The 22,223-nt window shown below is 38.1% G+C and overlaps 1 protein-coding gene across 19 annotated transcripts in view; it reads right to left on the bottom strand.

Annotated features, from left to right (window-relative positions):
• Nucleotides 1–22,223, bottom strand: part of DICER1 (dicer 1, ribonuclease III) — a 70,714-nt gene that overhangs the window by 34,629 nt on the left and 13,862 nt on the right. For 10 of the 19 annotated variants that reach the window (XR_014071372.1, XR_014071370.1, XR_014071371.1 and 7 more), the window contains exons 2-10: nt 15,352–15,415; nt 14,204–14,304; nt 10,196–10,384; nt 9,237–9,399; nt 8,124–8,254; nt 6,621–6,755; nt 6,019–6,179; nt 3,669–3,837; nt 1,907–2,379 (exon numbers count right to left, since the gene is read on the bottom strand). Coding sequence is in view for 12 of the 19 variants with exons in the window: in XM_081550546.1 (XP_081406672.1) it covers nt 1,907–2,379; nt 3,669–3,837; nt 6,019–6,179; nt 6,621–6,755; nt 8,124–8,254; nt 9,237–9,399; nt 10,196–10,339 (1,376 nt within the window). In the remaining 7 variants the exon portion in view is untranslated. The remainder of the gene's footprint in view (nt 1–1,906; nt 2,380–3,668; nt 3,838–6,018; nt 6,180–6,620; nt 6,756–8,123; nt 8,255–9,236; nt 9,400–10,195; nt 10,385–14,203; nt 14,305–15,351; nt 15,416–22,223) is intronic. The other 9 variants (XR_014071374.1, XM_081550553.1, XM_081550548.1 and 6 more) reach the window with 4 other exon arrangements.

The raw sequence follows: 22,223 nt of genomic DNA, 5'->3' as shown, positions 1-22,223 counted from the left end.
TTAGCTGCCCATAAAGTACACCCTCAAACCACTCCTGCTTCACCATCCAACACTAAATTCCAGGCACATTTTATGAAAGTTGATCGCAATTAATCTGATCCTCAAAGTCAACAGGAAGTAACACTGATTTCTGATAAAACTTTTCAGGCTAACATTCCTTCAGTGGAGACTGGCACATCTCCATACTCACAAACACACGAAGAAAAGGGGAAAAGGAAGAAAACGAGCCCCCACTGATTTCCAAGCCCTAGAAAGTGTACTCAACTATTAACCCATCCTGTGTGGGGCAGGGAGTCCGCCTAGAACTCGGCTTAGAACTGTGCCAACATTAAACTTTTCTGACCCCCAAAATACCTTTCCCCCATTCTAAAAAATTACCCAAGTAGTCGCGCACTCCCCGGACTGTCTCCTGGCAGTCTTCCAACTGTAAAGCACTGGTTTTTAGAGTTCTGTGATACCCAAGGGCATGATGATTATACAAAGAAGTGGAAACGAGGAGGCAGAATATCAGCATTCTAGAATTGTCGCTGACACTGGCTGGCAATTTAACTCAGAGCAAATCACTTTTCCTACGGACGCTATCCTTTTTTTTTTTTTTTGCTTATAAGAGTAAGTGGGTTGGATTAGATAGTCAGTGAAGTTCCTTTCCAATCTTAAACTTCTGATTTCAATGTAATTCACTACCTAAAATTATTTTACTTCGCATCCATCATCAGGATTAGGCCCAATGACTATGAAAACTTCCAGACTGAAAATCACCAGATGACGACCCCAGAGTCCAATTTCTCGTTACTCAAATACATTCTCAAGTCAGAAGCAGTTTTGTTTTTTTTTTTCAAACCCCAGATTACCTCAGGAAACAAAGTTTAATTTCTCCTCAGAGATCAATACTTGCAGAAAAGGTTTTTTGAGATCAACTTTGGCTAATTAATAGATCTTATAGAAACAAGTAGTTTGAAGTACAAAATAAGGACTCGTTTTGGCCCTTACAAGCAATAGAGCATCCATCCACAAATCAAAAGAAATATACATTAAGTGACCATGTGACGCGAATTTGAGGTGCAGCTCCTTGGTTGGGTCTATATTCAGGAAAAATACACTTCTACTGAAGAAGGAGGTAGGGTGGAAATTTACAACCTAATTGGCATTCACTGCCACCTTTGCCAGTATTCTCTGAATTCCTCCCTAACATTTTTATTATCTTCTGATTCAGAAAATTTTAATATGTAGTCTATGAACCAATTCAAATTTCAAAGCCAGTTGTTATACACTTTTCACTGCAAATGTGCAAACTTGAATAGGCAATTGTTAAGGAAAAAAGCTAACACAGAAAAATTGGTCACACCAATATCCTGATAACATTTACCCTAAGATCACCTGAAGGAGAAAGCATGGTGTGAAACGCTCAAAACCACGCCTAACACATCACGTGTGTGTGCTCAGTCGCGTTCGACTCTTTGCGACCCTGTGGACTGTACCCCGCCAGGCTCCTCTGTCCATGGGATTTCCCAGGTAAGAATGCTGGGGTGGGTTGCCATTTCGTTCTCCATTAACACACCATAGTCACAGGTTAATAAATATCTGAACTAAATCTAACAACTGAATACCGAACAAGGAAGGCTTACTTCAATGTCAACGTAATTTTCTTGTACTTGCACTTGATTTCAGATGCATTAGAAAAGATTAGCATCCTTTAGAAACAAAACCTCAGTCAAGGGCTTGTATATATAAACACCCTGTCGATCCCAGGATAGCGTTACACATGAGTTCTGACCATGGTGCCAAGTGAAGGCATCCTCCCTAAGCCTTCTGCCCAGCTCTTAAAGCTACTACAACGTACCACTTCACAGAACAAAAAGCTGCCTGTTCTACTACTGGGGAAAAAATGTTAATCTCAGAGAGTTACCTGTTTAAGACCACAGCTGTGTATCTTCTTTCCACAAAAATAATTCCACACAAAATATTGGTAAATGGAGAAGGAAAATTTGTCTCTGGCTTTTCTTTCTCTTCAATCTCTTCGTCTTCCTCGTCATCCTCAGAGTCACTCCAGGACACGTAATTATCCTGGTTCCTATTATTATACCACTCCACGCTTTCAAACTGCTGTCGCTCGTACGGTTTGTATTTGCGCAAGATCTCGAGCAGCTTTATTACTTTAGGAGTGACAAATTTCAGGTCAAGGGAGGCAGGAGAGAAGTGCTCTTCACACAGGGCGTGGACCTTCCTTAGGAAAGTGTCCGTGAACAATAGAAACTTCCGGTGCAGCCCCTCCTGCTCATGCTTGATGTGCTTCTGCAGCTCTCTGACCATCATGCCAGCCACCTTATCGGCACACCAGGGCCCCAGAACCACCAACACCGCACGGCAGTCTGAGAGTATCTACAAAAAAGGGCGAGACTCAAATGCGAAACAATACTCTTGCAGTATCATCAGGTGGAGTCTAACTGGGATTTAAGTTGTCTTCAATCTACCCCTTCAAAATAAATTTACCCCACTAATATCAACACTGGGGTTCATTCCCCAAGGTTAGGGAGAGGTACCAGTAGTCTTTCCCAGCTCTACTTTTTCATACAGATGCCCAGAACCATCCTTCTGTTTTCCCGAGTGAAAATAATCAAATGACAGAAATTAAAAGATGCAACTGTATACGGTTAATAAAGCAACCTCAGAGCTGTGGTCAGAAGTACAACTGAGTCATTTACTTCCAGGTAAATATGCAAGGAACTACATAGCAGAATATATATGTGTGTGTGCATGTGCAGCAGAGTATGTCATTTTATTTTAGGTATCAAAGAAAAGCAAGACGATTTTCCTTGAACTGTATCTGTGCCCCAGAGTGCTGCAACTTACAACCCTAGCTCAGACTGGAATGTAAGTCCATAGTGAGGCTGTAACTGCCAGTTCTGCAGGCAAATAAAAGACCCACTGGGTTAAACATGGACTTAATGAGAAGACAGGTCCTGAACAGAGTCTGGGCATTGCTGCTCCAGAGAAAATTAGCAACAGAGAATTAAGGACTCCATTCAACACGGTAGTAACATTCACAGCTGGCTGGGACAATTGAAAAACTGTCCTGGGACAATGGTTCTCAAGTTTTAATGGCAACAGGATTCACTGAAGGGCTTCAAATCTCAGACAGCTGGCTCCCAGCCCAGAGCTTCGGCTTCAGCAGGTCAAGGGTGGGGCCTCTCTTATGCATGTTGAGACAGTTCCAAAGGGGAGCTGATGCTGCTCGTCCAGGGTCCACTCTTTGAGGACCACTGTTCTAAGGAATCGCTTCTCAAAGCTGCCCTACTTGGAGATGATGGGCTCATGTCCAGTTACATACAGAGAAAACAGCAGAAGAATTCTTTCAGCTCAGGGTTTGATCAGGAACTGACTCATCTGACTAAGAAAAAAAAAACTGGGACTCACTTCTTATATTAAAACAATCATGACACCTCCTTAAACCAGGGAGGTCTACACTTAGTAACAGAAATGTCTGTCAGGTAACAGTAAACTCAACCCAATATGATACACTCAATGAAAAATGTCCAAAGATACAAGAAGGTAAGGACTTAAACTAAAATGTATATAAAACAGCCTCATTAAAAGAAAATTCATTTCAACATTAAAAATGTATCCAAGCCTTTTATTATACTCTCTGTACTGACTTCGTATACGCTTACCTGTTTAGAAATTAAAGTAGAATCTCTTTCTTTTGAATGTACAGATATGTTACAGTCATTGATAAAATTAAGTGCTTCTTCTAACTCCATCAGCAGTCTTTCATAAAGCCCACTTCTGTCAGTAAATGGTCCACAGTCCACCACAATCTCACATGGCTGAGAAGTATATCTTTAACATCAGAAACAAAAGTCGTCAACACCACAATAAATTCACTACAGCACTACCACCCATTACATATCCAAACCCAAAAACAAACTCCCTCTTTTCAGCTCTGTAACTACCTGGAAGGACACCCAGGCTCACAACAAGCCTTCCTCAAGTTGTACCCACTTCTATCTGTACTATGTTTGCTGGCTAAGTTTCAATAAGCATCGGTCTAATAGTCAAAAGAATTATGTTGTTTCACTGTTAATCACAGGTTTTTCATTTTGACTTTTAGGTTTAGACTTTCATCCTTTGCCTCCTAAGGCAACCCCCAGAATGAGAAACAAAGCTAGTCAAAATAGTCAAGAAACTCACTAATGACTACTTCTCAGACCCTGAAATGGGGGAGGCAGGAGATCGTAAGCAAGTGTTATCATTAAATGTATCTATTTCCATGCTACTTGAAACGTTTAGCATTTGCAAATGTTAACTTTTTTGGCTTTTAAATAACCAAAAAATTTAAAATTTTAAAAAACCAAAAATTTTTTTTAATTTTTAAAAATTTTTTAAATTTATTTTTAACTAGAGGATAAATGCTTTACAATACTGTGTTGACCTCCGCCACACAATATGCCTCAGCCACAAGCACACACACGCCCCCTCCCTCCTGACCCCCAGGTTGTCACAGAGCGGCTAGAGCTCCCTGTGTTACTCAGCAACTGCCACTGTCTCCTCTACGTATGGGAATGTGTGTGTTTCAGCGCGGCTCTCTCAGTTCCCCCCCCTTCCCATGCCATGTCCACAAGTCTGTTCTCTACGTGTTCTCCGTCGGAGTCTCTATTTTTGCCCTGCAGATAGGTTCAGTAATCATTTTTCTAGACTCCATATATATGCGTTAATACATGGTATACGCTTTTCTCTTTCTGACTTACTTCACTCTGTATTATCAGGCTCTAGGTTCATCCACCTCACTAGAACTGACTCAAATGTGTTCCTTTTTAGGGCTGAGTCATATTATAACATGTCCTCATAAGGGAAGTTCCCCCACATTTCAATCAAATTCCTTGGATCTTTCATGCCTTTCATAATATGACAATGACACATAAAATCCTAAAAGCACATGTAATAATTAATTAAGGAAAAGAAATACATTAAAGACACATTTAAAAATGACAGTGTTCATTATTGCCAATTAGAATTTGTAAGAGTCAGATTCTGAGAGCTAAGTAATGCCAAACGCAATAGAATATCTATCACTTTTTTACCTAAACACCCTAAAGGCCATCAGATTTATATTTCACATCACATCTGGATCCTAACTTCCATGAATCTAAATGTTACCTTTTCTTCTCGTTCCACAAAGAGAACTCTTTCCAAATTCCTACCAAGTGACAGGTACATTGGAAGGTGTTTTCACGTCAATGTAACTGATCACCCAAGAGTCCCCTGAAACCACTGTTAATGCCATTTTATAGGCTCAGGGACAATCTCACTTGAAGTCACACATTAGTGGAGCCAGTCCTCAAAACCCAAGTGTGATTTAACTTCACAATCTGAGAAGTAAGTTTTCTCTAGTGTAACTGTTTCAGGAACCACCACTTGGTAATCTTTAACCTTGTTCAAGGCTGTACCTAACAAGGATACAAGGATAATTTAATATGAACTGTATGAGTTATTGCAATTTAAAAACCTAATCTATAAAGGCTCTTTTCTACCAACTTAGATCACAAAGGCTGTGTTATATGTTTTAGTGAAACTCAAAATAGCAACCTCCTCAAAAAGAGACAAACCTAGAAACACGTCAGAAATTCACACCCATTTTTAAAACCAGCGGGTGTTTCCCATTATTTTCAATCAGACTGTAAAATACTGAATTCTGTAAATAAATTAATGTTCTTTCAAACCACTATGTGGGATGTTTGCGTCAGAACAAAAAAATGCACACACTGACAGAAAAGGACACAGATTCCTCCCGAGTTCCCAGCCCTCATCAACACAGGCAGACAGGCTGGGCCACGTGTATGCAACATCCCCTCTTAACAGTGAGACACCGCCATCTGTTCAGCTTTCTGGAAACAAGGTTTAATTCCTGCATCTGAAGATGACTGTCCTGTAAGGACTTCTTAGGTCTTCCAAGGGAGTGTGGAACCGAAGGCTTAAAACCATCCTAGCAGGTTTCACTGAAGGTTAATCCTAAGTGCTCACCTGTCTAAGACCACCAAGTCAGTCGCAGTTTCAGCATTACTCTTAAGAATTTTCTCCAGTTTCTGAATCTTTTCTTCCAATTCCTCTGGATCACATTTCCCATTTAAAATGGAAGCAGTTAGTCCCAAAATACGAGGACATGATGGACAATTTTCACAAAGCTAATGTAACAAAAGATACTAACAGTAAGGAATTCATTTTGTAAGGCCCCAACCCAAGAGACAGCATCCTGATAAAACATGTCAAAAAGAGCTAACAAACACCAAAATGATCACTTATGGAATTTACTGTAGCTTACTTAAAAGATCAGTTTATCAAAAAGCAACATTTAAATATGCTATGATAGATTATGCAATTCACTTATGATAGATTACATAATTTATTGATTTTTATTGTTTAAACTTTTATTATAGATTTAGAAGTTATAAATGTTTTAATATTATAAATTACAGATTTAAATGAACATTAGTTTAATATTCATTCCTACACTGAAACCAAGTTCCCAAAAGTGGTAACTAATATTGCTTTTGGTATATAAAAACACTGCTTTTACTCAGTAATCTGACCTGCATTATTAACACTGATAAAATCAAAAAACTTACCTTCATAATTTCTCGGTAGGGGTGGTCTAGGATTGCAAGATGACACTCATCAAACACCAAAAGGTTAATGTCTGACAGTGATAAGTAACCATTTTTCAAAACATTCAAGGCGACATAGCAAGTCATAACGAGAACCTAAAATAAAACTGCTATCAGTATACAAATATGCCATTCACCTGCCTGGATATACTCCTGTGAAATCAGATTAGGGAACCACTGTATTTTAGGTGAGGATTAAGAAACTCACCGTTAAAAATTACAACAACAAAAAAGTTACAACAAAAATTCTCAATGTATGGAAGCTCATACTTAAGAAGTGAAAGTGAAGTCGCTTAGTCGTGTCCGACTCTTTGCGACCCCATGGGCTGTAGTCTACCAGGCTCCTCCATCCATGGGATTTTCCAGGCAAGAATACTGGAGTGGAATGCCATTTCCTTCTCCAGGAGATATTCCCAACCCAGGGATTGAACCCAGGTTTCCGGCGTTGTAGGCAATCAAGATGTAAAACAAGGAAAACATGGAAAGAGACAAGAAAAAAAATACTGATAATGGAGACCACATTTTTATGATAAACTACTCAATCTACTCTAGGTTTTCAGGTTCCTCACAATTTGACTGATGAGACCTGTCAGTTTTATCAGATCACAAAACAATTCACACAATTTTCTTCCTGTCAAACTGACAAGGTTTTCTGGAAGAAGACACGGACTCTTTAGTTTTTTTTAATGGCTTATCATTCTGTGGATTTTAAGTGCGTTATTAAGAGAGCTTAACCCAATATGTAAGACATACTAGCAGACCAGGGACTGCTTGAGGTCACTTAGGGAACATCTCTTAACCACTTCAGATTCACCAACATGTGAAAGGCCCTCAACACAAGCTGGCGACGTGGAAACGTCTAAGTTATAGGAAGTGAAACACGCTCAGTCGTGTCTGACTCTTTGTGACCCCATGGACTATGCAGTCCATGGCATTCTCTGGGCCAGAATACTGAAGTGGGTAACCTTTTCCTTCTCAAGGGGATCTTCCCAACCGAGGGATCGAACCCAGGTCTCCCGAATTGCAGGCAGATTCTTTACCAGCTGAGCCACAAGGGAAGCCAAGTTACAGGAAGTCTGTAATACTAAAATTACAGAAATAATACTAAGATCTCAAAATACTAAGATCTCAACCAAGAAATGTCAAGGCATTTAACTCAAGAGCAAACTTTCTGAAACCAAGTATCTGCAAGATGGAAATAGGTCATACAAATTTGCATTTTTCAAACAAGGAAATCATACTGTAAAGCTGTTTCTTTTCTATTCAGTAACAGCAACACAAAGGAACAGCTTATTTGGATTTAGGATGAGACTGTAGTAAGAAAATGCATGAGGGGTAGTTTCTAGGCTGACAAAGTACAGGAAAGTAGAGTCTTCAAACCTAATTCACGTAGCAAAGGCTTCAGGTCATCTTATAAATGAAGGACTTGTACAGATTTAAGTGAAATTTCTTTATGAGTCTTACCTGGTGTTTAGTAAACTCTTGGTTCCATTTCTCTTTTGTCCAAGATGCACTTACTTCCAGGTTTGAGTATTCCCCGACCTTGAGATCTGAGTGAGTTCTGACAGCTGACACTTGTTGAGCAACCTGGTTTGCTGATTACAAATACAATATTCCATGTAAACACAAGAACTCTTCCCTAAATGGCTCTCTGGATGACTACTGATTAAACAGCTAAGGGAAATCCTTATTATTATGTATTATATCTAACCACCAATTTTTTACATAGCCAACTTAAAATCATACTTTCACAGTTATCTCCAACATATACTTCTTATACTCACCCCCCCATCTCTCTGTCACTCACTTTACAAAGTCTTAGATCACCTTCCTTCTTTAAGGTGACTTTCCCCAATCTAAGAACATAATTTCTAGGCTAGAAAGGCAACTACTCCAGATCCACCCCTCCTGCTTTCTTCAGTAAAATCAGATTGTACCACCAAGAAATAACACAGACTGATATATATTTAAAGCATATGAGAACATCACATACGGAAACAATCTAAAAAAAAAAAAGAAAAAAGGAGAGGAGTAACATGGTTATATTAGTACTTGCGCTGTTTATGTTCACATTTTATACTTTTTATTTTAATATATAACCCCAAACACATAAAAACCTATACTTTAAACTCTTACTGAATATCTAACTTTCAAAAAGCCTCTGACTTTCTTTCTACAACTGGTATAGCAAAATCATAAATCAAAAAGTTACCTATAATCAAGCTCCTTACGAAACACTTTGTGAAACTAAAACATTAAAAACAGAGTAACTAACTACTGAGATCAGATTATATTCCAAAAGGAATCCTTCAAAAGAAATGCAGAGCCAGAATTAAATGCGGTTCCATCTAAGAGGAGAGCTAACGCTTAACATCTATGAAATAAGATGACTATCATTTCAGAGAAATACTATTTCAAGTTAAGAAATAAGACAGAATGATATTTCTGCTTCAACAAGCACATTATTCATCAACCTCTCTATACTTTCAAGACTTGATACCCCAAGAGCAAATCTGCTTAACCATAAGATCTCATCCAATTTCCTCCATACAATTTGATAAAATAGTGCTTTATTACCAGAGTTGACCAAGAACACCGTTCTTTTGCCATTTCTGTTGAAGTCTCCCCTGATCTGATAAGACAGCTCTTTAGTGAGTAGTACTGCAATAAACGTCTTCCCTGAGCCAGTGTTTAAACAGACTATGGTATTATGATCCAGAGCTGCTTCAAGCAGTTCAACCTAGAAATACAGTGAGGAAAAAAAGATTACATACTTCTTATCTAAGTACAGAATTTTAAAAACTGGATTTTGTTTCAATTCAGAAAATTTCACTGTTTTCTAAAATCTTCCTCCAATAAATTTGCCCTTTCAAAAAGCTTACCTTCTACATGTTTATATAATAATAATAATCAGAGGCATTAAAATGCCAGTTACACATAGCTGTGCTGTGTAACTGTGCTGAAATGGCATTTACAATTTCTTCAAAAATCATTTTCACAGGGACAGAAACTTTTCTAGAATGATATGAACTGAAACACTATAACTTAATGGAAAATAAGTGGTCATTTAAAACTCATTAGCAAAGTCAAAGAAGAAAATTAATGATTTTACTACTACTTATTATACTGATCTACTCTTATTTACCACATTAGACCAACTGTAATAAAATATATTGTTTCTTTAAAAAAAAAAAAAAGACTACAACCATAGTTCTGACAATCTCTGTTTCTTCAAACCAATCTAGATTCCTACCCAGATCATGAGGACAGACACACCCAAATATATAGTCAGGAACAGTGAAGTTTTCACAGGGTAAAAAAGATAAGAAATTTCATCAATAAAACTATCAAATCAATTACCCAGCAGATGTTAGAAAAGAAAATGACTATTAAGAACAAAAGTATTTGGAATGAGAAAATTAATCAGAAGAGGAAAGCTTAAAAAGGTAAAGGAGTTTTATAGAAGTTGTGTCAACTATATGCTAATTTATTCCATTTTAGTGAAAATGCTCCAGTATTAGTGTTCTCATTAGTACCTGATATTTTCTTGGCGTATAAATGTTATCATGAATTGCTTCTTGTTGCCATGGCAGTCCAAAGAAAGGACCCATTGGTGAGGAAGCAGGGGTCATGAGCTGCAGGCCTGCCATGCTGAGGGGTTGCAAAGCAGGGCTTTTCATTCATCCAGTGTTTCTTTCATTGCATTTTTGTTCTAGCACAGCTTACTACAAAAGGGAAAAAGAATACCATTACACAACCATGCAGGGTTAAAAACAAAAGAAAGCACAGAAACAAGAGAAACATCAGAATATCATTCCTATGGGCCTTTTCAAATTCTTCCTATAATTGCTTTAGCTTTTTCTTGATCTAAGAGGATCTGTTTTAAAAGTCAAGCATTCTACACTCGCCAACCCAGCAATTCTATACCCAGAAACCTGCCTGAAAGGATTAGGCAGATGCACAAAGATGTAAACACATGAATATTTATTGTCACATTATTACTTAAGAACAAGAAATAACCTTAAAATGAATTAATCGAAAATTACCTAAGTCAGTTATGGTCTAGTCTTAAAGTGGAAAACTTTAAATCCATTAAGATAATACAGATATTTACTGACATAGAACCATGTCCATAAAATACCTTTAAAAGAAAATTTGTATACTATGATGCTCTTTAAAATAAATGTGTTTATATACAAAACATATAAATATATATGTAAATATATTTCAAACATTTGTAAATTCTATGATGCTATTATTGATAAAATAATGAGAAGACTGTAAGAAAGGCACTTCACACTGCGTACACATAGGAAGGAGTCAAATGCCGCCAACATGTGGTCATTTTATCAAAGAAACATAAACATAGAAGAAGGTCATTTTTCTCAATTGACACCCTATCACAATTGCAAAGCTGATCAACTATTTACATAAGTATCTTTAAAATTATGCATATCCTAGATAAATTAAAACAAGGCAACACCATTTTGTGAAATAAGAGCTACTTCATGGTGTCTAAGCAGTCTTCTATATTTCACATATTCTTCCCCAAAATAAATTTGATTATGTAAAAGGATAAAACAGAAATTCAGGCTTTTTAAAATTCCTAACCTGCAGATAAAGGGTTAGGGTTTCAAATTTCTATGAGAAAGTCCATCGGCGCAGAACTGACTTGCCCTGTAGCAGGGCATTTCCCCCTGTACTGCTCTGCAGTGTTCACTGTTATTACTCTATGAAACTGGAAAGAAAGAATCGCTACTCTTTGTTCCCTGACAACAAAACCTTTGAATCTCCTGACCTGTTAAATTTATAACCATGGTATAATACAGTGACTTAAACTGTTATGTCTAATCCACCAAGAAGCCTCGAGAGTACAGTCTCATGTATGCACAGGCTTAACACCAAAATTTTGATTTCAGAACTTAATTCAGCTGACAAGAATTCAACATCCAGTTAATACAAGTAGCATCTCCAGTAAATGGCCGCAGGGCCTCAGGCTTCAGCAAGGCAGTGTGTCCATGGACCAGAGAGCATGACCATTCTCAGTATCCCTCCCGAGGAGGAAGGCAAGCAGAGTGTCCCAGAGGACACTATGAAAAACTATCAAGCCCTTCTTTTGTCGGGGTCAAACAGAACTACATTTTCCACGAGAAATAATGTGCTCATTCTCTACTGACCCAAAGTCCCAACAGCCATTCCTTCTTCCTCTTTTATACTCAGCATTCACTTCCCTCAATTCTGCAGGCCCACAGGATAAACAGGCTAAGGTTGATCATTCAAGCTGCTTACTCAACCCAGCTGCAGAGAACCTGCAGTGGAAGGCTATTTTCCTAACAGCGTGAGATCCAGCAGTCATGCTGAAGGCCCAAGGCTGAGACCTGCAGGCACCTCCCACACGGCTACCCATTCTTGGGGTATCTCCATACGGAGCTCCTTATCCGCAGGCTCTACTTCCACAGGTCAATCTATCCTTGGCTGGATGAATCCACGGATGCAGAGGGTCAACTCTACTATGCGAGGGACATGAGCATCCGGGGATGTGGGCATCAGAGGGTCCTGGAACCGAGCGCCGAGGGACAGCTGTCCTTCTCCTTCACCACTCTAGGCCGTTCACTGGTGGGATTATTTACATTAGGCCTGATGCTTCACTTTCCACCCAACCCACATGTTAACCCAAGACCAAACAAATAAATGGTGGCGGGATCAAGAAAAAAGCCCGAATCCTGGTGGCGGATGGAAATTTTCAAAGAAGAAGAGAAGGCAGCGATGTAAGTCCTCAAACACACTTCCTCCACCTCCAGGAGCCCTCCTTCTTACCACTGTCACCATTTCTTCTGATGTAGACAACATTAGTAGTAATGACAGAGCCAGAAAATAGTCTAAAACATAAATGAATGTTCTATTTTTAGAACAGTGTAAAAAAAAATCTATTTATAAATATTTAAAAATTTATTATAGACTATATAAAAGTAGTCTAAAAAATAAAATCTATTTTTAGAATAGGCTTAGAATAGTCTAAAAAATACAACGATACTCTATTTTTTTAAGGGCACATGATATTCTTCAAAATTACCAGTATCATAAAATACAAAGAAAAACTAAAAATGTTCCAAATTAAAGAAGACTGTAGCAACATGACATCTAAACGCAGTAACTGACCTCAGACTAGATCCTTTCCTGTTACAGAACAAAGGCTACAAGGGCCATTACAGAGCCCAGCGATAAGGCTGTAGACAATGTGCTGTGACACTCACTGAGATGATGACTGCACCGTGATTACGTAGGGGAGCATCCTTATTCTTGGTAAATACACAGTGACGTATTTAGGAGTAAAAGGGCCATAATGCACGCAACTTATTCTCAAATGGTTCAGAACCAGAAACTACACATAGAAATAGAGAGAATGGATGTGACTGATAAAGCAAATGGAGCAAAACGGGCAAAGCACATACTCTTTGTCCTAGTCTTATTCTTTTCTGTTAAGTTTGAAATTACTTCCAAACAAAGAGTTTTAAAAAGTAAATAGTTAAATATGACCCATGAGACCAGGACCTCCTTGAGTATAGGAGCTGTGTATCTCACACATACTTCTATCACCTACCAAACCAAATCACACCCCAGACACAACAAACAAACAATACAGGTTTGTAGAGTGAAGGCACTGCCTATGTGCATGACGAAAGCCTTCACACAGCATCTCCTTCCCTTTCATTCTTTATGTCACATTGCATATATTCTAAGAGACACATACGGACGTGGCTCCTTCTTTGGACTGGCACACATGTTCCATGAGAACAGGACATGTGTCTCATTCTCTGCAGCTCTTAAATTTCCATATGTGTGTCATATACAGACATTGAAATAAAAACGTGATGAACTCAATCAGCGATTCATGAATGTCTACACAATAACATACAGAACAGAAGCACAGACAGTTTAAAAGATATTTCTACAGTACTTGGTTTGGAAATGCACACCCACCCCACTCCTACTCACCCTGAAGGGCGGATACAGGAGAGAAAATCTGCAAGGAAATGGAGGAGAGGAATTGAACCCTCCCATTACATTCCCATTAGGTCACAATGTTTAAACTAATTTTCATTCACTTAGCACAATGACTGGCCCCAATAATATACTATCTATTTGGGAAAAGCAAATCCAACATTGAAAACTCAACAAGTAATCCAATATCGTGAAAACTCTTAAAAAAGCCTATAATTTTGCCAATTTTTACTTTCTTTGGCATGTTTAAAAAGATTTTTCTTTTCTCTCTCTCTCTTAACTTGGCCTTAATGAAAACCTCTGAATCCCTACTGGTGAGTACAAGTTCTAGAGTTTCATAGATTAAATGACTATAGTTAACTGCCTCAGTAGAGCCAACAGGATAATCTACATGACTATTTTCCAATCACAGATTTTAACAATTAACACTCATGAAAGTAGTGAGACTTTCATAGCTTTGGATGATTCGTTTAGAAACAACTTAGTAAGACACGAGAATAAACTCTCTTCCTTTTTCCACATAGGATAAAGCCCAGATTTACCGTCTTAATGTTTGAGATCTCTGTGTTGCTGTTGTCTGAACTGCATTTTGACATTGTGATAGCAGTTTATTGGAAAATCACAGCATACCCAAGCTTCTCCTCTAAAAATAAAGGCAAAAATAGCCAAGTTTAAGATTCTTGTACTTAAACTGAATATAAACACATCTACAAGAAAGTCCCATTGATAAGAAAAGTTGAATAAAAGGCCATTATTTTGTATTAAACTTTAAACAAAAGACACCTGGGTTATTTTAGGATACTAAGTCTTATTCTAAAACAAAGAACAAGAGAATGAGCTGTAACAACAGCATGCCTAATTTCCAGAGATCAGGGGCGGGGAGCGGGTGGGGCTATAGAAAAGTTCGAGGAAAGATCTTAAAATGAATACAAGGAAATCAAAGTACATAAAATTCTAAAGAAAGTGACTAGGAAAATGGAGAAAATAAATAAATAAATGTGTGTGTGCGCGTGCGCGCGTGTGCACGCACGGCTGTTCAGCCGTGTCTGACTCTCTGCGACCCCATGGACTGCAGCCCACAGGTGTCATTCCCTAAATTCATACACAAGAGAAGTAAAGAAGGTCACCGGAAGAGGCGCTTGTCTGAGTAATCCAAGTCCGCTGGTGCTAAGTCTTCACCACATGTATGAAGTCTTGTCAGCAATTTAAATTTCTCAAAGAAAAGTTAAAACATGATCTTAAAGAACAATTAATCTAACTATAAACTTTCATTAAATTCATTTACGAATAAAAGAATTCAGGAACACAGTCCAAGAATGTTAATACTGTGGAGAAATTTAAATTTAAGGGTGGTCCCAAATAATCCTAAAAGAGACTAGAAATCAAAAAGGAAGCATAAAGCATTGACATGAAAAGCTTAATTCAATTAACAAATGTTGATTTTCTTAGATTTGGTACCAGATTTAACTTATGCTCCTTAACTTCAACACCTCTATTACCACAGGCTCAGGAAAAAACGAATTGGCAGTGGTCTCTCTCACTTATTTGCATCTGCTCTAGTCTATAGCAGTTTAAAGGACATTCACATGGAGGTTAAACTTTCTCATTTCATACACAAATTGGTTTTGCTAATAAGTTAACAAAGCGGAATGGAGGAACCTTAACACTACTTTAGTTTTCACATATTTACCTCAAAATGCTGATTCTAAGTTCTTTCAGTTTCCAAGTCTGTATTAATTCATACCCTAGGTAACCTAAAAGCAATCAGAGAGAATATTTTAGAACATACAACTCATTTTTAAAAAACAACTTTAAGAAATTTCCTACTTGACAAGATTTTCATAATTAACTTATCTGAATAAGATCTCTGATAAAAACAGTTCTTGTATTTACTTATTGGGAGTCAAGAAAACAGTATAGGTATGAAGGAGTTGTCCTTTAAAATTAGCATTTATTATGTTCTATTACAATTGAAAAATTTTTAAAGCTGTTAGCACAATCCAATCAGATATATAAGGGAGAATTTCTGGAAATAAATTACATTTTCCCCCAGTAAAATCTTGACTTTAAAAATACTTAAAGACTATACTAAGTCAGTATCATGCTTTCATGAACTTATAACCCCCTCTTCTAAGGAGTCAGTTTATGTTTTCTAAAAGTACCTCATGCTTTGACTTTTAATTCCATTCTACATCGCCACCTAATATGACGCAAATGCCAATACACCAACTTGGCCTGATATGTCACACTAGACATCTTTCCAATTAATATTCACCTCTGTTCTAGAAACACCAAAATAACAAGCTGATAACCCTTGAAAATTCAATGCAACTCCACTATTACAAAATCACTGTTGAGTTATCCAAATTACTTCCCTAGACAATTCTATATAAAGATACATTAGAAAGTTAACATGCCAAGCACAATGATAACTTATTTTCTGTTTATACTACACAGCTAATAGGTCAAATTTTCTAATTTTAATTGATGATCATGATTTAAATTACAAAAAAAAAAGTGTTTGATAGGTCTCTTTAAGATAACTCTGCAAAAGACATGCCACAGACCATAGGCTCAGTCAAGTTCTAGTATAAACCAACAAACTTAATCTAATTAGCATCTAAATCCCATATATGGCTGTACCCTTTCAGACAAAGGCTGTAACAATGGCTTAAACCCTCCCAGTCTTAAATCAAAGGCATCTAGAACTTCCTGCTGCGTATTTTCAAAACCGATAACAGAAAACTTCCAACTCATTCATTTTATTATGTATCAGAGTCTGATACTACTAACTTTACAAATATCACCGTCCAGATTTCATCTCTACACTCATGAAGTCCAAAATGCGGAACTACCATGAAGTCCCAGAGTGAACAAAAGCAAACACACACACACAGTACCAATACTGTGGCATTAAGACACTGTCAAAAGTACTTCTGGAAGCTAACAGATAAAACTAAAAATGTCTTGACGAGCTTTTGGTCTCTAGTGAAACTATGCTATGGAGATCCAAGACATTAATTTTAACTTCAACCTAGCCTAAATGCTAAGAGCATCCCTGACTATGGATAAAATAACAGGTTTAGAATACAGGTTGCTGACATAAGCACAAATTAAAAATAAGTGGCTTAATTCCCCCAGTTGAAAACATAGGGGAAGGCATTCCTTCCCCCTCCCTCTTGCTGTACTTGAATCTTTCTAAAAGCTAAGTAAGCCTCTAGCCAGTCTCACTTCTCAGGAATGTTTCCTTAAGATATGTAATCACCAAGAAAGATATGCCCAATCTCCCACTTTCCCAGGATGGCCTAATTTGTCAACCGACTCCAAATTGCAAAACCTACCTCCAGTCGTAAAGATACAGATACGAGAGAATTGGAAATTTTATCTTTAAAACACGGATGTAAAGTGTTGTAACCACTTAGCTATACAAGAGAATAAGACTTCTATCTTTGCAATCTCTTTAGTGGATAGCCTAGATACACAACACATTCTGGTTTAATGCTTACTCGATAAAATTGTTTCCTCCCCTTCTACGTTTTTGCAGAGATTTTCTGGTTGGGAGGAGGTCGTTTTTAATTATATTTCCCCAGCATCAGCTTAAAAAAAAAAAAGTCCAACTCTCAAGCGGTATACATGATAAATAACAAAACCCCTTTCTTAAAATTTAAAACAGTAAAGAAATCCTAAACTATGCTGCCTAATGGCACTGAAAAGAACGGTTTTCAAAATGAAGAAAGAGCTGGAAGAAGTTGGCAAACACCTCCTCTTATCCCTAAAAAGGAAATCTGCACACAGGGAGGATCCAAAGTGTTTACAAACAACTCCCACCGACCTCCCTTTTTGAAATTAAAGTTAGAGGAGGAGAAAGAGAGTCAGCTGTTTTAAGCTAATTCATAAGTCAAGGCGATGAGCTCCCCTCTTAATATTCTGGGGCATACAGTCACTCCCTCCTCACAGAGGCCCTCTGATAGGCGGGGACACTGGGTAAGGCCTCTGGGGAGGTAGAAAGCAGTGTTTTTTCTTTACGTATCTTTACTAAAATCATCTGAATGCTAGCAGATGACTATCTGTTGCAGGAAGACCAAGGCCCATCCGACTCCACCACCTCTCTCCAAGGTTGTTTCCCTTCTATAAAATAGAACACTTGACTAGTATGAGGATTAAGTAATTAAATGCATATTAACCTTGGTAGAGAGAAAGTGCTTACCCAGAAATGCAGATGACACCACCCTTCTGGCAGAAAGCAAAGAGGAACTAAAGGGCCTCTTGATGAGAGTGAAAGAGGAGAGGGAAAAAGCTGACTTAAAACTCAACATTCGAAAAACGAAGATCATGGCATTTGGGCCCATCACTTCATGGCAAATAGATGGGGAAACACTGGAAACGGGTGACAGGCTTTATTTTCTTGGGCTCCAAATTCACTGCAGATGGTGATTGCAGACACAAAATTAAAAGACACCTGCTCCATGGAAGAAAAGCTATGACCAACCTAGACAGCATGTTAAAAAGCAGAGACATTACTTTATCGACAAAGGTCCATCTAGTCAAAGCTATGGTCTTTCCAATAGTCATGTATGGATGTGAGAGTTGGACTATAAAGAAAGCTGAGCGCTGAAGAATTGATGTTTTTGAACTGTGGTGTTGGGAGAAGACTCTTGAGAGTCCCTTGAACAGCAAGGAGATCCAACCAGTCAATCCTAAAGGAAATCAGTTCTGAATATTCACTGGAAGGACTGATGCTGAAGTTCCAATACTTTGGCCACCTGATGCAAAGAACTGACTCATTGGAAAAGACCCTGATGCTGGGAAAGATTGAAGGCAGGAGGAGAAGGGGAAGACAGAGGGTGAGATGGTTGGATGGCATCACCAACTTGATGCACATGAGTCTGAGCAAGCTCCTGGAGTTGGTGATGGACAGGGAGGCCTAGTGTGCTGCAGTCCATGGGGTCACAAAGAGTCAGACACGACTGAGCAACTGAACTGAACTGAAAGAAGCCACACTCCCATCTCTATCTATCACCACTGTTTTCGTAGAACTCTTAAGATTTTAAGGAACTCCTTTAAAGAACCCAAAATGTTTTATTAATCTTAAGATTCAGTATAAAAAAAGCATTCTCAAAGTTGAAGAACTATACAAGATTTTATGCAGTATTTTTAATCAGATGAACTTGAAAAACCACAAACTCCAACCTACTAGTCACTATGAATTTACAATAAAATGAAAATCAATTTAAATCGCAAAGCATGGTATATAATGTAAAATAAAATTAAACAGCTTTCTGCCCACTAGTTCTCTTTAAAAGCAAAAACCAAAAAATACCACATGTTCCTTCTGTTTGGCTCCCCAAACTTCACTGAAAACATTACTTAACTGTTTTTGAGGCAATGAAATGGTTCACATGTTTGGGCAAGTAATCATCCTCACCATTATCATTCAGTAGACAAGCTTGGAAAATATAAAATGCAAGAGAAAACAAAAAGATAGGAAATATCCAAAATACCCATGGCACATGAAGTAAAGATTTCAAGGATTTACCAACCATTATTTGCTGAATACAGATTATGAAACAACTAAGGTCAAATCAAAGACTGAGAGACCAAAGAGAAAAAGGATAATAATTTCAAGAACTTAAAACACTGTAATTCTTAGTCTTAGGTAAATACACAGCACAACAGGAATATTTCTATTTCACTTTTGTCATAACTGTCATTATTAATTAGAAATCCTTGCATATTTAATCTAGCCTACATTAACACAAACTACATTCAGATATGCTTCCTCGGCATTATCATTTATCACAGCAAAAAGTGCCCCTCCCACCCTCCCAAGAAACTAAATGTCTACCAACAAATGAAGGCGTGATCTGGTAAACCACAGATGGCTCGCTTTACATGGTGCAGTTCAACTGAGCTATTAAAATGATGACAGTTTGTAATAAACAAAAATGCTTATGTTATGGGATTCAATGAAAAAACACATTTTTATTTACAGGAAGATCTGGTTGTGTCCTCAAGCTGAAGGGAGGAATGGAGGAAAAGGAAATTCCATTCCCCCCAAAATTGAGGATGGGATTACTACCGTAAGCCATTTCTTCTTCCTTAAGGCTTTTCTGTATCTTAAAATTACCTACAATTTGGACACTTTATTACATTTAGAATTAAACAAAGTCTTAAACTAAGGATGAAGACAATAAACACATATGACTCTGTCAAGTGTTCAGGGTGGGGTGGGGGGGTGGTACTCCATTCTTAAGCCATTGAATGTGGTTTAAGATTTACCCCAGTTTCTATAACTGACACTACAAATTCACCAGCTTTCTTTTCCTGCACTACTCCATGAACCAAACAAATTTCTGCATTTCTCTAAAATCTGTAACATAAATATATTATGTTTACATTTCAATGTAATTATGCCTAAAATTAAATTTGTTCAAAATTGAAGTTGAATACAGGTCACATACCATTTTAACAAATTCCAGCCACCAAAATCTCCATATAGAAAGTAACTCTAGGCTGCCAGCCAGTGGCGCACTTACTTGGAATACTTCTTAAAAAGACAACATTCCAACACATCAAACCAGCAGATACCCACCTCTGCCCTTCAAGTCACTTATAATGACCTTTCCTCTGCAATTTTGTTTTCAGAGAGGTGAACATTTAATACATCACTAACTTTCAAGGTGAGTTTTTAGGTTAATATTTGGTTTGAAGTTTCTGTACCTCACTCAATAAAAAACAAGTGCTAGAATGTTATTCAATTTTTCCTTTTACACCACGTTAGAATGTCCAGGAGAAAAAAAGGGTCACAGTTCTCTCTGACAGGCTGCCTTAAGACACTACATAATGTGAAGATTTCACTACTAAAGAGAGGTCAGTTCTGAGACAAAAGGAGCCTAAGAAACTATTAAGTGTAACAAATGCTTGGTCAGCATTGAGTCAAAACATGTTAAAGTTCCAGGTGAGAGGCAAAGCCCACATCACAGCCATGTGCAACCACGCATGTGCTCTGCTTTTCCCATGACTCCACGACGGGTGTACCACAGTCTCCAAGGGTGAGTCTCTGTTTCTGGAGCCCCAACCCCTCCGCCCCACCCCCAAGGTGTCCCTAATAACCCCCATCATCCCACTCTCCTCTCTTCCAGCACAGTGGGGGCTCTCGACACCACCCAAATCAGGGCTTCATTACATCTGCTCCACATTAGATGTTATTGCCATTGCTCCTTCCCCCCAAAATTCTAAGACCTTTGAAAGGAAAGGTAATCTCACACTCAACTTACACAGAGGAAACCTGGCAATGTCCATAAAAATATTTTCATTCGTTAATTCTATGTTGAGAATGAACCTTATTGATCTAAACCTAAATTGACATGCATCTTTTTGTGGCCACATAGAAAATTCAGTTCAGACACTTCCCACTTTTAAAAGATTTTAAACAACTCAGATGATTCCAACAAGTTTAATACCCCTACCTCTGCCCCCTCCCTCAACAAAGAATAGCTCAGGGCTGACCTGAAACTATCAAAGCAAGAGATGCATCAATTTATACAATGATAATTTTGACATCATCCAACTATATCCATTCTCCCACCCTAGTCCTTTTCACGTAACTCCCAACCTATAAAATTCTCATGAATGTGTCCTTTTAGAATTTATTTTATTAGGTTTAAAATTCAGATAAAACTATTTAATGTCAACCAATAAATGCACGAAAAAAAATGACAGAAAAATCATCACTTTTAACCATCACATTAGTAACTAAGAATCACTGTTGCTGTGCAGTCACCATGTCATGTCCGACTCTTTGCGACCCCATGGACTGCAGCACACCAGACTCCTCTGTCCTCCACTATCTCCTGGAGTTTGCTCAAATTTATATCCATTGAGTGAGTGATGCTACCTAACCACCTCATCCTCTGCCACCCCCTTCTCCTTTTGCCTTCAATCTTTCTCAGTATTAGGGTCTTTTCCAATGAGTCGGCTCTTCATCTCAGGTGGCCAAGGTATTAGACATTCAGCTTCAACAAGTCCTTTCAATGAATATTCAGGATTGCTTTCCTTTGGGACTGACCAGTTTGATCTCCTTGCGGTCCAAGGAACTCTCAAGAGTCTTCTCCAGCACAATTTGAAATCATCAATTCTTTGGCACTCAGCCTTCCTTATGGTCCAACTCTCACATTCGTACAAAACTACTGCAAAAACCACTTCCTTCCACTTTTTCTCCTTCTATTTGCCATGAAGTGATGGGACCAGAGCCTCTTGATGAAAGTGAAAGAGGAGAGTGAAAATTTTGGCTTAAAACTCAACATTCGAAAAATGAAGATCATGGCATCTGGGCCATCACTTCATGGCAAATAGATGGGGAAGCAATGGAAACAGTGACAGACTCTATTTTCTTGGGCTCCAAAATCACTGCAGATGGTGACTGCAGCCATGAAATTAAAAGACGCTTGCTCCTTGGAAGAAAAGTTATGACCAACCTAGACAGCCAGCATATTAAAAAGCAGAGACATTACTTTGCCAACAAAGGTCCGTCTAGTCAAAGCTATGGTTTTCCCAGTAGTC

The sequence above is a fragment of the Giraffa tippelskirchi genome, chromosome 12 (genome assembly GCF_054371585.1).
Source record: "Giraffa tippelskirchi isolate mGirTip1 chromosome 12, T2T-mGirTip1v1.2.pri, whole genome shotgun sequence".
Lineage (NCBI taxonomy): Eukaryota > Metazoa > Chordata > Mammalia > Artiodactyla > Giraffidae > Giraffa > Giraffa tippelskirchi.
The sequence above is the reverse complement of the archived record's forward strand: the minus strand, read 5'-3'. Positions and strand labels throughout refer to the sequence as shown.